The sequence below is a fragment of the Orycteropus afer genome, unplaced genomic scaffold, assembly GCF_000298275.1.
Source record: "Orycteropus afer afer isolate SDZICR_OR568_19922 unplaced genomic scaffold, OryAfe1.0 scaffold00112, whole genome shotgun sequence".
NCBI classification, from domain to species: Eukaryota; Metazoa; Chordata; class Mammalia; order Tubulidentata; family Orycteropodidae; genus Orycteropus; species Orycteropus afer.
In genome coordinates this window covers 3,123,855-3,137,516 of record NW_006921699.1, presented here as the reverse complement: position 1 = coordinate 3,137,516, position 13,662 = coordinate 3,123,855, and the positions used below count along the sequence as shown (strand labels likewise).

The window sequence follows — 13,662 nt, the reverse complement described above, 5'->3', positions numbered from 1 at the left end:
GGGCTCAAGTATAGCAGGGATTGTGGGGCTGGCGCAGGATCGGGCAGTGTTTCGTTCTGCTGTGCATGGGGTTGCTATGAGTCAGAAACGACTTGACGGCACTTAACAACAACAACATAAAGAAAACAAAAATCCTCACAACTGGACAACTAAGCTGCATCATGATAAATGGAGAAAAGATTGAAGTTGTCAATGACTTCATGGTACTTGGTTCTACAATTAACACAAATGGAAGCAGCAGTCAAGACATCAAAAGATGTATTGCATTGAGCAAATCTGTTGCAAAAGACCTCTTTCAAGTGCTGGAGAGCAAAGATATCTCCTTGAAGACTTGTTGTTGTTGTTGTTATGTGCCGTCAAGTCAGACCCAGCTCATAGTGACTCCTCCTTGAGTTTCCGAAGTAGATTGCCCAACCTTCCTTCTGTGGAGTGGCTGGTGGGTTTGAACCGCCAGCCTTCTGGTTAGCAGTCAAGTGCCTTAGGCACTATGATACCAAAGCTCCTTCCTCGAAGACTAAGATGTGCCCAACCCAAGCCATGGTATTTTCAATCGCCTCATATGCATGTGATGGCTGGATAATCAATAAGGAAGACTAAAGAAGGGAGCTCTGGTAGCGTAGTGGCTAAAGCACTTGACTGCTAACCAGAAGGCTGGCGGTTCAAACCCATCAGCCACTCCTCGGAAGGAAGGTTGGGCAATTCTACTTCCGTAGTGATACCGCCTTGGAAACCCAAGAAGGGGTCACTATGAGTCGGGGCCGACTCGACGGCACATAACAACAACAACAAAGAAGGGTTGATGCTTTTGAGTTGTGGTGCTGGCGAAGAATGCTGGAAGTACCGTGGACTGCTAAAAGAACTAACAAATCTGTCCTGGAAGAAGTACAGCCGGAATGCTCCTTGGAAGAGAGAATGGCCAGATTTCGTCTCACCTACTTTGGGCATATTGTCAGAAGGGACCATTTTCTGGAGAAGGATGTCATAGTTGGTAAAGTGGAGGGTCAACTAAAGAGGGGAAGGCCCTCAACAAGAAGGACTGACATGGTGGCTGCAGCGACAGGCTCAGGTATAGCAGGGATTGTGAGGCAGGCACAGGACCAGGCAGTGTTTTGTCCTGTTGTACACAGGGTCACTATGAGTTGGAGACTCGATGGCACATAACAACAACAAAGTAAAATATGCTACTCATTTTCCTTTAGCAAAGTAAAATGCTACTTGATTCCACAATCAACACCAATGGAAGCAGCAGCCAAGAAATCAGACGATGTATTGCACTGGGCAAATCTGCTGCAAAAGACCTCTTTAAATTGCTGAAGAGCAAAGATGTCTCTTTGAAAACTAAGGTGCACCGACCCAAGCCATTGGTGTTTTCAATCATCTCATATGTATGTGAAAGCTGGACAATGTATGAGGAAGACCTGCCACGTGGGGGCTGAGGACCTGGAGAAGCAGCTTGTGTTGTGTCAGAGAGGTTGATCTGAAGGTGCGCTCAGGTTGATAGTAGGGAGTTACAGGCTGGACACACTCTCCTCGCCCTGTGTATACAGATAGAATCAATGCTAGGTTCTAAGATATTGTTGTTAGTTGATGTCAAGTTGATTTCACTTCATGGTGACCCCTTATGTGTCATAGAATAGAAGGATACTCCACAGGGTTTTCAAGGCTGTGCCCTGTCATAAGCAGATCACCAGGTCTGTCTTCCCAGGTGGGTTCAAACTGCTAACCTTGCAGCTAGTAGTCAAATGCTTAAGCTTTTACACCACCTAGGGACTCCTGGTTCTAAGATATGAGTGTGAAATTTGCTTCACTATTTGCAGCTGCAAAAAACTAGGGCAAGAATATTATTAATGCAAACGTTCAGTTTATTTTGGAAGTTGGGCATATTAAGGCATGAGTACGTGGCCTAATAGGAGCTCTTGTAGCGTAGTCCCTGAGGCTAGACTGCTAACCAGAAGGCTGGAGGTTCAAAACCACCAGCCACTCCTCGGAAGGAAGGTTGGGCAATCTAGTTCTGCCTTGGAAATCGAGGGGTCGCTATGAGTCGGATCCCACTCCATGGCAGTGAGTTTGGTTTGGTTTTTATATATATTTGAAGTCAACTGACCCTAAAGTGAGAAATTTCCGCTTCTAGGCTTGTTTTCTGATGGTTATTGTCAGTAAGTGCAACTGGCTGGAGATTTTTAAATGGTCCTATTCATACCAAAAGCATTAATTATAACAATCTTGCTGTTGAGCTCAGAACAATGCTCACATTGTGTCATTTTATAAAAAACATATGGGGCTCCTGCTGAGGCCACTGCGGGTTCTAACATTATGCTTTGCTTTTCTCCTTTGAACACTGTGGGCAGAGATTCCCTCCCAGGTCCCCAGCCTAGGGAGCAGCTCACTCTGATAGAAGACTCCGAATGGAGTCTACTCATTTCTGCCATTGTGACATTCTTAGAAAAACACATATCGTGGTCCATTGTGCCAGTGGAAATTGTGTATTTCAGATAGGCACTTCCAGCTCAGAAGAAGAATCTGCCATCAGTCTGTTAACCTGGACTTTGGTACTGTGCTGGGTTTTTACTTGGAGATATACGAGGATTCTGTGTTTGTCCCTGCCAGATCGGGTGAACTCTAAAAGTGGGCCACATCACCCACATCCATTCCTTCATCTTGCCTCTCTGTCTCCTTCCTGCCTCAGTTTATCTCCTTTCCTTACCATTGTACCGTCAGAGGGCAAGTGAGCCCCATACATGTTCGGTACTGGTACCACAGGGAGAAAGAAGCCCTGGTGGCGCAGGGATTAAGAAGTTTCGGCTGCTAGCGGAAAAGGATAGAGGTTTGAACTCACCAGCCGCTCCGCAGGAGAAAAAACCTGGCTGCTCTCGTAAAGATTCCAGTCTAGGTGACCCCATGAGGCACTTCTACTCTGCCCTGTAGGGTTACAATGAGTCGAAATAGACTCGACAGCACACAACAATCACAGAGGGAAAGGCTTTTGGGGAAAAAGAAACTCTGTGAATTTCATCCTCCAAGATAGGGCCAGCAGAGGGCTCTGTTCTCTAATGGTGAAAGCATCCCCTTACACTTTATCACCCACTGCGTCCTCTGCTAGCCGGCTGCCTGGGCTAGCCGCAGGGACTTGCTCTTGCACTGCTGAGCCGTAACGCAGTTGGGCCTGAAAGCTAAAGCTGAGTCCTTTGCTTCTGTCGAAAAAGGCCAGGGAGAGCTGTGCTGCTTTGCGCTGTCACTAGGCCTTCGTTGGAAAGTTGTTGATTAACGGCAGGGTGGGGGCTGGGAGGAAACCGGGGGTGTTGATCTCTGGCATCTCTATTTAAAAAGCGCTTTGCTTAGTTCCCCAGCATGGAAAAGAAGCTCACGTCCTTTCCCAGTGGGGTTTCTCCTCCCACCTCCTTAAGCTGCCTGCGCGCCTTCGCCTCGTGGCTCCCTGACTGCGGGTGGTGCTACCCTCTGGCCTGGGCGAAGAGCCGGCTTGGGCTGTGCGGTTGCTCGGTAACAGGCAGCCCCGCGGCCGCCTCTGGCGCTTGCCTCAGCCCGCCTCCGCTGCTCCTCCTAATATGGATTTAATTAGTATACTTTTTACCTTCAGACTATAAATTGGAAACGGAATAGGGAAGCAATGTTCTGCCGGGCCCCAAACGCAATCTGTCTAGAACAGCCTGCTCTGCACAAAATGTACCTCCGCGAGCGCTGGCGTAACGCTCGGGGATCCTCGACAGAACAAATTTCACTGCTGTTGATTCTCATCTAAATCAGACTCGGAGAGGAGAGAAAATTTAGGTCAAATGTGGTTGAACTGCGGAGACTAGAGGTGAAAAGGGAATTTGAGGGGGTGGGGTGGGGGATACTGAACCCAAAACTCACTGTCATTGAGTCGATGCCGACTCAGCAACCCCCCATAGGGTTTCTAAGGCTGTAAATCTTTAAGTGGGAGCTCTGGTAGCATAGTGGCTAAGACACTTGCCTGCTAACCAGACGGCTGGCGGTTCAAACCCACCAGCCACTCCTCGGAAGGAAGGTTGGGCAATCCTACTTCTGTAGTGATACTGCCTCGGAAACCCAAGGAGGGGTCGCTATGAGTCGGGGCCGACTCCACGGCACATAACAACAACAACAAATCTTTAAGTAAGCAGCCTGCCTCGTCTTTCTCCTGGGGGACTGCTGCTGGGTTTGAGCCCCAACCTTTGATTAGCAGCCCAGTGCCCTAGCCGCAGGACCACCAGAGCTCCTTGGGGTAGGGGAATTGTTAGCAAGCAATTCTCTCCAAGATCTGTCGTGTTAAGGTAGACAGCCTGATTACAGCTTGGACGGTCACAGTGGGTGTTTTCCTGTTGTCTCTGAAACTTAAATCAGCCCCCACCTCCCACTAGGAGGATTTTCTTTCCCCTAGGGGAGAGGTCTGGAACAAGATTTCTCTCTCATTCTCATTTCCCCCTACCTGCAGGCATACCCGAGGACACCTCCCCTTTTCACAGGTTCAAGTCCATAGGTTTGGCAGACAGTTCAAGAAGTTCGCACAGAAGTTCAAGGCAAAAAGCTATCTGGAGCGCATTAGAGAACCCATTTATAAAGCCGTTTTAAATGGCCAAATAATTTATTCCAGGAAAAGTCCAAAAAAAGGGGGAGAAGATGAGTCCTGGGTAGGCCCAGCTTCAGTCTAGCTGGCTGAATGGCAACAGGTTAAGTACTGAATGTGGGGATAGAGATGCTAAAGGAATGTGAGTTAAGAAAATATTATTTCTGCCTTCACCAAAGTGATATCACACAGAGAACATGACATAATTTCACTTGTGTAGGAACATTTTTTCCTAGCAGAGTTGTTACTTTTCTAGACAAATACTAATAGTACTTGTAAGAGAATGGTGCTCTTGTAAGTCAAACGTACAAGTCAATGCTATTTGGTTTTGGAATTCAGCCACACACACACACACACACACACACACACACAGTCCCATGGGACCAACTCGGCCTTCATGCTAATGTCTCAGGTTCATGAAGAGTGTTACCTACTTATTGCATGTGCTCCTCCCTATGGCCAGTAGGGTAGATACTTTCAGTCTCGTGTCCCACAGAGAAGAGACCTGGAGCTTGGTCAAGATCATTAAATGAGTCAAGGGCTGGAATGAGGCTACTCTGCTTTCCTGTGTCTGGACAGTTTAGTGACTAGCTCCAGGATGGCATCCTAGCTCTGCCTGGGCAGCTTTTCTAGGCTTCAGTTTCCTCGCTTTAAAAGGAGGATACTAATAGTACACACTTTACAGCGTTTTGGTTAATAGCTACAAGTGTTTAGAATCGTGCCTGGCATTTAATAAAATAAGTTATTAAGCATTATCTATACCCTGGATCTCCTTTAACAGCGTGAAACATGCTTAAGAACAGCCTTCATTAAAGGAAATATAAAACTTTATTTAAAAGCTTGCTATTGGTATGACTCATACATTAACAATTAACTTCTCCCCATGACTATTCTAACTAGCTGAATTGCCTTGACTTACAACTGGTTGTTTTCGTTAGTCACTGGAAATACCTTCTGTTCTGGTTACCTAGTGCCACTCTGACAAGAATATACCACAAAATGTGGATGGTCTTAACAAACAGGAGTTTATTTTCACAATTTGGAGGCTTTAAGTCCAAGTTCAAAGTGCCAGGCTCTAGGGGCTGGGTGAAAGCCCTCAACCTTGGGGCTCAGCTCTGCCTCCTGCTCCCGGCCCACTGGAGCTAGAGGCTTTTCTTCACTCAGACAGCTGCTGGCTGCTGAGGCTGAGAAGCCCCAAGGTTGACAAGTAAAAAGGCACAGTCCCAATGTTACCAATCCACATGGTAGGCCATTAACTTAAGTCCACTGTAAGTCCCAAGGTCGGCAGAGCATAGCAGGCTGCTGAGCAACGACATGGCTACATGCACGGTCCAAGCATGCCAAAGGCTAGAGACCATTGTCAAAGCTTCTCCTTATATACAGGAAGCAGACCACATCCCAAAGGCAGCTACTCAGCTGCTCCCAGTAGATACCACCATGGAGTTGATTACCAGTCTTATCATGGGGAATACTACATCCAGCTGCCCAGCCACTCAACCAGGCCCAGCCAAGTTGACACACAACATAACTACCACACCTTCCCTAAAGCTGTACCTCCTTCTAGACAATATATATATAGTTCTTAAAGATTTTCCATGTATACATATCGAAGTATAATTTTCTACTGCCTTGCCTTATGTTGTGAAAGTCTTAGCCTGCAAGGAGAAAACAGTGGTTTCTAACACTTGCTTATTGATCCTAATCTCTTGCCAAATGTTTTACTTCACTTGGAAAGCTTAAGTGTAGCACACGCTTTTAAACACAGAGATGCTTCAGGTAGTTCAAATAACTCTCTTCTGATTTAAGTGTGCAATAAATATCAGTTATTGTTAATACTGTTTTGCTGGTTTAGATTTTGTCTTTCTCAAGGCCGGTTGCACTTCTAGCTATGACCTTTGTCCCCCTTCTCAGTCAGGTCTCTCTTTCACCATGGAAAATCTCTAATATTTTATTCTGTCCTCTAGACCTTCAACTACTCAGATTGCTATAATTATTGCCTCCCACAATTTTTCTGCATATGCAGAATTAATTTGCATTTTAAAATAATTTGTGCAGGTTAGCTACACATGCTAGGGTTTCATGCAAGGAAGGTGGGAAGGGTGGGATTAGGGCCTACATTTATCTACAGTTCTTGGCTATCATATCAATGTGTAGTGCCCTCCTTTACATTGCATAGCAATCCAAACTCTTTTAATAATAGAATGCTTGAAGGGGGCAGAAGGATGAAGGAAAAAGGAAGAAATTACTAAGTTGAAGAAAAATCTAGTAGCAAAAGCTGTAAAATGTTTGAGAAGGACACCATCACACATACAGGAACAAAATGGGGACTGTTTATTTCAATGCTTAAGTCAAAACATTCCATAAGACTGCCTTAAATAATTTGACATCAAATTATTTCTATATGTGGAAGGGGAGATCTCCAACTACTCTGTATCACACAAAATTATTTGGTATCTACAGACGTACAAATACAAGTCACAAAAGCAGAGCATGATTACAATATGATGTAAAAAAGATTGGTTGAGCAAATAGATTCCACATCTTTAAAACAGAATAAGAGCCATTAAAATTACACTGTATTGAACTTGGGAAATGCTGACAATATCCACAAACCTTCTCAATTTACAGATCAGGAACAAGCATCCAGAGATATTAAGCCAACCCAGTCACATCACTGAGCAAAGAGATTCTGCATTTGCGATTTTGGAATAAGAAATTGTTTGCTTTCAAAAGGCTTTTTAAAAATGGATGTCAGGTACTTTTTCTCTGTGCAGAACTTTCATATGAAATTTTTGCTCTTAATTGTATCCATTAATATTTAACCAGTTATGTTTCTGGTGGAATGCTAACATTTTTGTCTCTGAATATTCACCTCTGGCACCGAAAGGCTCATCCACATTTGAGAACCACAGATTCAGAAGCATGGCACAATGGTGAAACTCACAAATAAATCACACTTTTTAAAATACACATTTAAATATTCATGCCAAATCAAAATAGCTACCTACTATGCTAAACATGCATGTTTATATTTCACTATAAAGACAACCACAAATTAAAAGTATTTGCCAAAATACCCTTTTTCCTTCTTTGTTAAATCAGCTTTAGTCCTAAGATGTGCTTGTTTCCTAATATTTAAGATTCACAGTACAATTGAAATTAGTTACATTCATAATGGTCACAATGGTTATTCTGTGTTCAAGACTCTCCAGAATCTTGATTGCCTAAAATGAGGTAGATTAATTTTTAAGTGTTTCATTGGTTGGGGCTAATTTCCTTTAGATCTTAATCTTCCTTTTCTTTTTTCTTTTTAATACAATTCCAAAATACTTAGCAAAAGATTGAAAGTGTCTGAGCACTTTGGCTAAAAATGGAAAAATATAATTTCAAAAGGTTAGATTTATGAAAGTGGCTTTACCTCATCTTAATGTAAAAGCTGATTAAAAGCATCAAATTACAAAACCACCACCTATTTAAAGCTGACAAACAACCCCAACATGATCCAATATTTAAAGAGCCCCCTGCCCTTGCTCTAGTTCTTGTCTGGGAGTGTGTAGATGCAGAAGCATCAAGTTAACTCATCCAGGGGCCAGACCTGCTGGTGCCCCTTAAACTTTGATCCTAGATTTCAAGTGTCCTCCAAAGATTTCGAGTTCCTCATTGGAGGATCTCATTGAGACCTCTAATCCCATCTCTGCAGACAGGTCTGGCCTCACAGAGAAGCTTGGAAGCATAGGCCCAACTGGGTAAAACAGGCTGTGATGGACAAAGTTGGAAACAGAATATATAGTGGGAGCTGGGCCACGGCCTAGAGCACACTTCCATTGTGGAGGAAAGGCCCGGTGAGATCAACCAGGCTGTCACCTCAGGGACTGTCAGGTTGTGGGGGGCAAGCTGGGTACTAACCCGGCTAATGGCCCTGGAATGGGTCGACGAGTGACTTCTGAAAAGGACGGAAGGCCGCTGCGGGTCTTGGTCTTCTTGCGTGGAGCCATGGGCGAGGTGCCCAACAACTTGCTGACAGAGGCCGACTTCCTCAAGCCGCGAGCCAGGTCCTGGAGTATCAGGTCGTCGGCCAGCACGCCCAGAAATGCGCTAGTGGTGGAGCTGAGGATGGTGGCGGCCACCTGCACCGGGCGCCGGGCCGCAAGGCTGCCGCCACCACTCCCGCTGTCATCAGGCTCTGTCGCGCCGCTGAGGCCCGGGTCGCCGAGTAGGCGGCGAATCGCGTAGGAGGAACCAGGCCGCAGGTATTGGTAGGCGCGCCTCCCGCTGTGGTCGCGCACGTGCACCTGCGCACCCAGGCGAACCACCAACAGCACCACGGCGTCCTCGTGGCCGTGCAGCGCGGCCAGGTGCAGTGGTGTGTAACCACCATGCGAACGCGCATTCACGTCGACCGGTGCACCTCCGCGCCGCGCGACTTCCACCAGCTGCAACGCCATCTCACGGTCGCCGCTCTTGGCCGCCCAGTGTAGGGCAGTGAAGCCCGACATGAAATCGCGTTTGGCTGCCAGGCTGCGGTCGCGCAGCAGCAGCCCGTGTAACTGGTGAGTCCAGCGGCCACCGGCCGCCCGCACCAGCCACTCGTGCTCCTCTGGCTCCAGGGGTAGGGCGGAGGGCGGCGGCGCTGCAGGCACCTCCTCGTTGTCTGGGCTCAGCAGGCGCGGGCTTGGGCGCGAAAGGCGCCTTAGGTGCGGGGAGCGTCCTGGGACCAGGCTAAGGCCCAGGCTGGACTCCTCCACCGAAAGCCGACGCAACAATAGCGGGGAGTCCCGTGGGCTCGGCTCCTCAGACAGCTGCCGGCGAAGGCCCTGCTCCTCCGCCCGGATTCGGAGCGCAGCGGGGCCCGGGACGCAGCGCACCGGCAGCATGCAGGGCTTCGGGGGCGGCGCCCGCGGAGCCGGTGGCAGCAGTCCTTTGACCGTCCCCGGCCCAGGTTCCTGGTCTGGAGGCTCTGTGGGGGGCGAGGCCGCCTCGGACTGTGCCCTAGGTGGTTGAGTCACCTCTGCGGACGGTCCCTCGGAAGACTGGACCAGTTCAGAGGATGGAACCCGGACGTCAGAGGGTCCCTTTGACTGGTGAGCCGAGCCTAAGCTCCCCAGCTCTCCACTTGGCTCAAGTGGCTCAGAGGTCCGAGACTCGGGGACATCTTGTGGCTCTGATGGGGGGACCACGTCCTCCGGTGATTCCTCCGACCGTTGGGGCAATGCCAGTGATGGAGCCCTCAGACCAGTGGTTGCCCCCAGGGAGACGGAAGTGACATCTGGGGCGGGAACGCTGGGGGCGCAGGAGGGCAGGGGCTGCGGCCCCTCAGGGGTCCGCGGCTTTTTCCTCAGCACCACGAACTTGACGCCGTCGAGCTCCTTCACTACAGCCACATCGTTGACGAACTGTTTGAAACGGTCCCTGCGGGCGGCGCGGCCGCGAGGGTCGCCTGCATCCAGCAGCGGCTTGAAGCGACTCAGCAGCTCTGAGTTGCGCACCTTCCCGCCCTGCTCCTGCAGAAAGCCCAGCACCGCTGCCTGGCTCACCCCGGCGGCCGCAGCGGCTGCGGCCGCGGCTAATGCCATGGTGGCTCCCTTCCGGAATGGAACCGAGGCCAGTCCCTTTCGCTGGCCGGCGATTCTCGGCTTCTGGGACAGGTGGACGCCGCAGCGCTAGCTGGGAAGCACCAAGGCCGCGCTCACCTGATCCTTTTACCGCGGACGGACGGGTGTGTCCCCGAGGCTGGTCATGCCAGCGCTGCCAGGCCAGGGTGCCTCCGGGCGAAAGGCCCTGGGCACCGCGGCGTGCCCCCTCCACCAGCGCCCCGTGGGGCCCCAGCCTCCTGGGGTTGGTTTCTGCCTTTACATTCTGTCCAGTGGGCACCGGGCTCCATCCCCCGCGCGAGGTGTTCGCCTTACAGGGGACAGCGGCAGCCAGAGCAGCGGAGGGGGCGGGATTAGCGGCTAATTCTCCACCCTCATCTCAAAATTCGGAATTAAAGGCGCAGGGCTGCTAGTTACTGGCTCCTGGTTGCTAGGTGGCCAAGTTTCCCAGGGATGCCACGGTTGGCTGGCCAGTCAAGGGCTTTTATTCCTTTAAGAAATATTTACCCAGCAAAAAACCCCAGGTGATGACTTAAAAGCAATAATTTATTATTTAAAGACAATACCTCTCAAATTTCCGTTTCCTACAGGAAAACTAGACATTATGCAATTTACAACAAAAACAATTTGCTTAAGTGGCAATGAACGTTAGTTGAGGTTTAGAAGAAACTATTCAATAGCATTTTTCCTCATTATAAAATAGTACATTTCACTAGAACTTTCTTTTCTCCAATCTTACTGTTTGGGGAAAACCAGGAAGACTTAAAGAAGAAAAACCATCACCTGAATCATCTTTAACATTTCTTTTGAAATGTTTCCCCATTCACATCTGCATTCATGTTTATACAAAGTTCGAATCATGCTGTTTTTAAAATTTCATTTATTCAAATATTTATTGAGCATCTATTGTGTGCATAAGGAGCCCTGGTGGCACAACTATTAGTCCCTGGGCTGCTAACTGAAAGGTTGGCAGTTCTAAGCCATCCAGCCACTCCATGTCAAAAAGACTTGATGATCTGCTTCTGCTAAAGATTACAGCCAAGAAAACCTTATAAGGCAGCTCTACTCTGTCACATAGGGTCACTATGAGTCAGAATGGACTGGAGGGCACCTAATGACAACTATGTACTAGGACTGTTTTGTGCTGTTGGATATATCAGCAAGACAGACAACAGTCCTTGTCCTAGTAGAGCTCACACAGGATTGGGGGAAGGATGGGGAGGAGGGCATAAGAAATACCACAACCCCAAACCAAACTCACTGCTATGGAGTCAGATCTGATTCATAGCGACCCCTCCTTAGGTTTCCGAGGCTGTATCACTATGGAAGTAGATTGCCCAACCTTCCTTCCGAGGAGTGGCTGGTGGGTTTGAACCGCCAGCCTTCTGGTTAGCAGTCAAATGCCTTAGGCACTATGCTACCAGAGCTCCCTATAAGAATTATAGTGAACCTGAAAACTGTAATATACTTGACAAGTACTATGGAAAAAAATAGAGCACGATAACCAGGAGATGAGGGGTAGGTTGCAATTTTGAACACAGTGGTCAGACAGATTCATTTCAAAGGTGACAAATTAAGCAATGAAACAACCAGGCAAAAAGTGGAATCAGCATCTTAATTTACAAAATCGATACTACAAACATATAACCAGAGGAAGCATATTGCTTGACCTCTCAATACCTCAGTTGTCTTATCTGTAGAGTGGGGATGATAATAATAGTATTTATTACATTGTTGTGAGGATTAAGTGAGAAAATAAACAAAACACTTAGTGCTTGGCTTAGAGTAACAATTGAAATTATTATTGGTAGTATAGCTGCTACTATTATTACCAAAAAAAAAAAAAAAAAAAGCACAGTTCACTTTCTATCTCCAGCTCTCTCTCTAGGATGCATACACATTTAAACTTCTTTTCTCCCTCACTTTATATCATGAGTACTTCCCCAATGACAATAGCTATTTTTCAAAACTGAGAAACTTAGTGTAATGATTGAAAATGTGGAGACATGGACAAAATTGAAGCTCTACAAAACCATGAAAACAAGTCCATATACAAGGCTTAGTAAGCTTGATTGAGAAATATTTGTAGAGGAAAAAGAACACCAGAATGCTGTGCCAGAAATTACCTCTCAAGGGTATACCTTCAAAGTTCTCGATGGCACTCCTAGGACCTTGATCTTTTCAGATTGTACAGCTGAGTCATAACGTTGTTTGTTGTGTATTATGTTTAGTATAATTTTGTCTTATTGTTTTCTCTACTAAGAACTCTTGACAAATGGGATTTGCTATGTAGCACTTTTTATAACAAAATTATATTTGAATAGTTCCAAACTATACATACTGTATGAACCTCTCCTATCACTGGGTTTCTTATTTCTATGTGGAACTTCATATCTTGCAGTGTCCTGTAAATAAAGATTAAATTGTACCCTTTTCTTTTACTTAAAAAAATTATGATTTTCAATGATTGCATCAAATAAGTGTATTACATTGTTTGAATATTGTTTTCTATATTGTTTCTTGTTTTCAATTCCTGTGAATGGTGCTGCTCATGCATATTTCTGTTAATTCTTAGGATAAAAACAAAAAACAATCCACTGCATCGAGTGATTCTGACTTATAGCAACCCTATAGCACAGGGTGGAACTGCCCCATACCATTTCCAAGGCTGTAAATCTTTAGGGAAGTAGACTGCCTCATCTTTCACCTGTGGAGCAGCTGGTGGGTTGGAACCAATATGCCACCAGGGCTCCATTTCCTTAGGATAGAATTCTATAAGTAGAATCACTAGGTCAAAGGGAAATTTTTTTTTAAGGCTCTTGAAACTAATTGCTAAGTTGCTTTCCAGAAAGGTGGTTGTTGTGTTGTTATATGCCCTTGAGTCGGACACGACTCATAGAGACCCCTCCTTGGGTTTCCGAGGCAGTATCACTATGGAAGTAGATCGCCCAACCTTCCTTCGGAGGAGTGGCTGGTGGGTTTGAACCACCAGCCTTCTAGTTAGCAGTCAAGTGCCTTAGGCACTATGCTACCAGAGCTTCCTCCAGAAAGGTTACAGCTTCATTAAAGTACCCTGTCTTTCCCTCACTGGCATTGAGTGGTATTTTTTCAGTTTTTCTAATCTGCCAATTTGAAAGGCAAAAAAAACAAAAAACAAAAAACAAACTATCTCACCCTAATTTACATTTATTTTATTACTGGTGAAGTTAAAGTTCCCCTGTCTACTTATCTATCTGGATATCTTATTTGGATCTGTTGTTTGGTGAATTACCTGTTTATTTCCTTTATCCATTTTTTAATATGTTCTTGTTGACATATAGTAATTAACCTTGTATTATATATATTGTAAATATTTTCCTAGCTTGTCATTTGTTTTTTAATATTTTCTGACAATACCCTCATTTCTAGTCTACTAGTCTGGTAGCATGGGAGCTCTGGTAGTGTAGTGCCTAAGTCATTTGACTGCTAACGAGAAGGCTGGCAGTTCAA

The 13,662-nt window shown here is 46.5% G+C and overlaps 1 protein-coding gene across 1 annotated transcript; it reads right to left on the bottom strand.

Annotated features, from left to right (window-relative positions):
• Positions 1-8,457: 8,457 nt before the first annotated feature.
• SOWAHA (sosondowah ankyrin repeat domain family member A) lies at positions 8,458-10,155 on the bottom strand. The gene has a single exon (XM_007943743.1). The coding sequence runs from the start codon at positions 10,153-10,155 to the stop codon at positions 8,458-8,460; it is 1,698 nt and encodes a 565-aa protein (XP_007941934.1).
• Between the last annotated feature and the right edge of the window lie 3,507 nt (positions 10,156-13,662).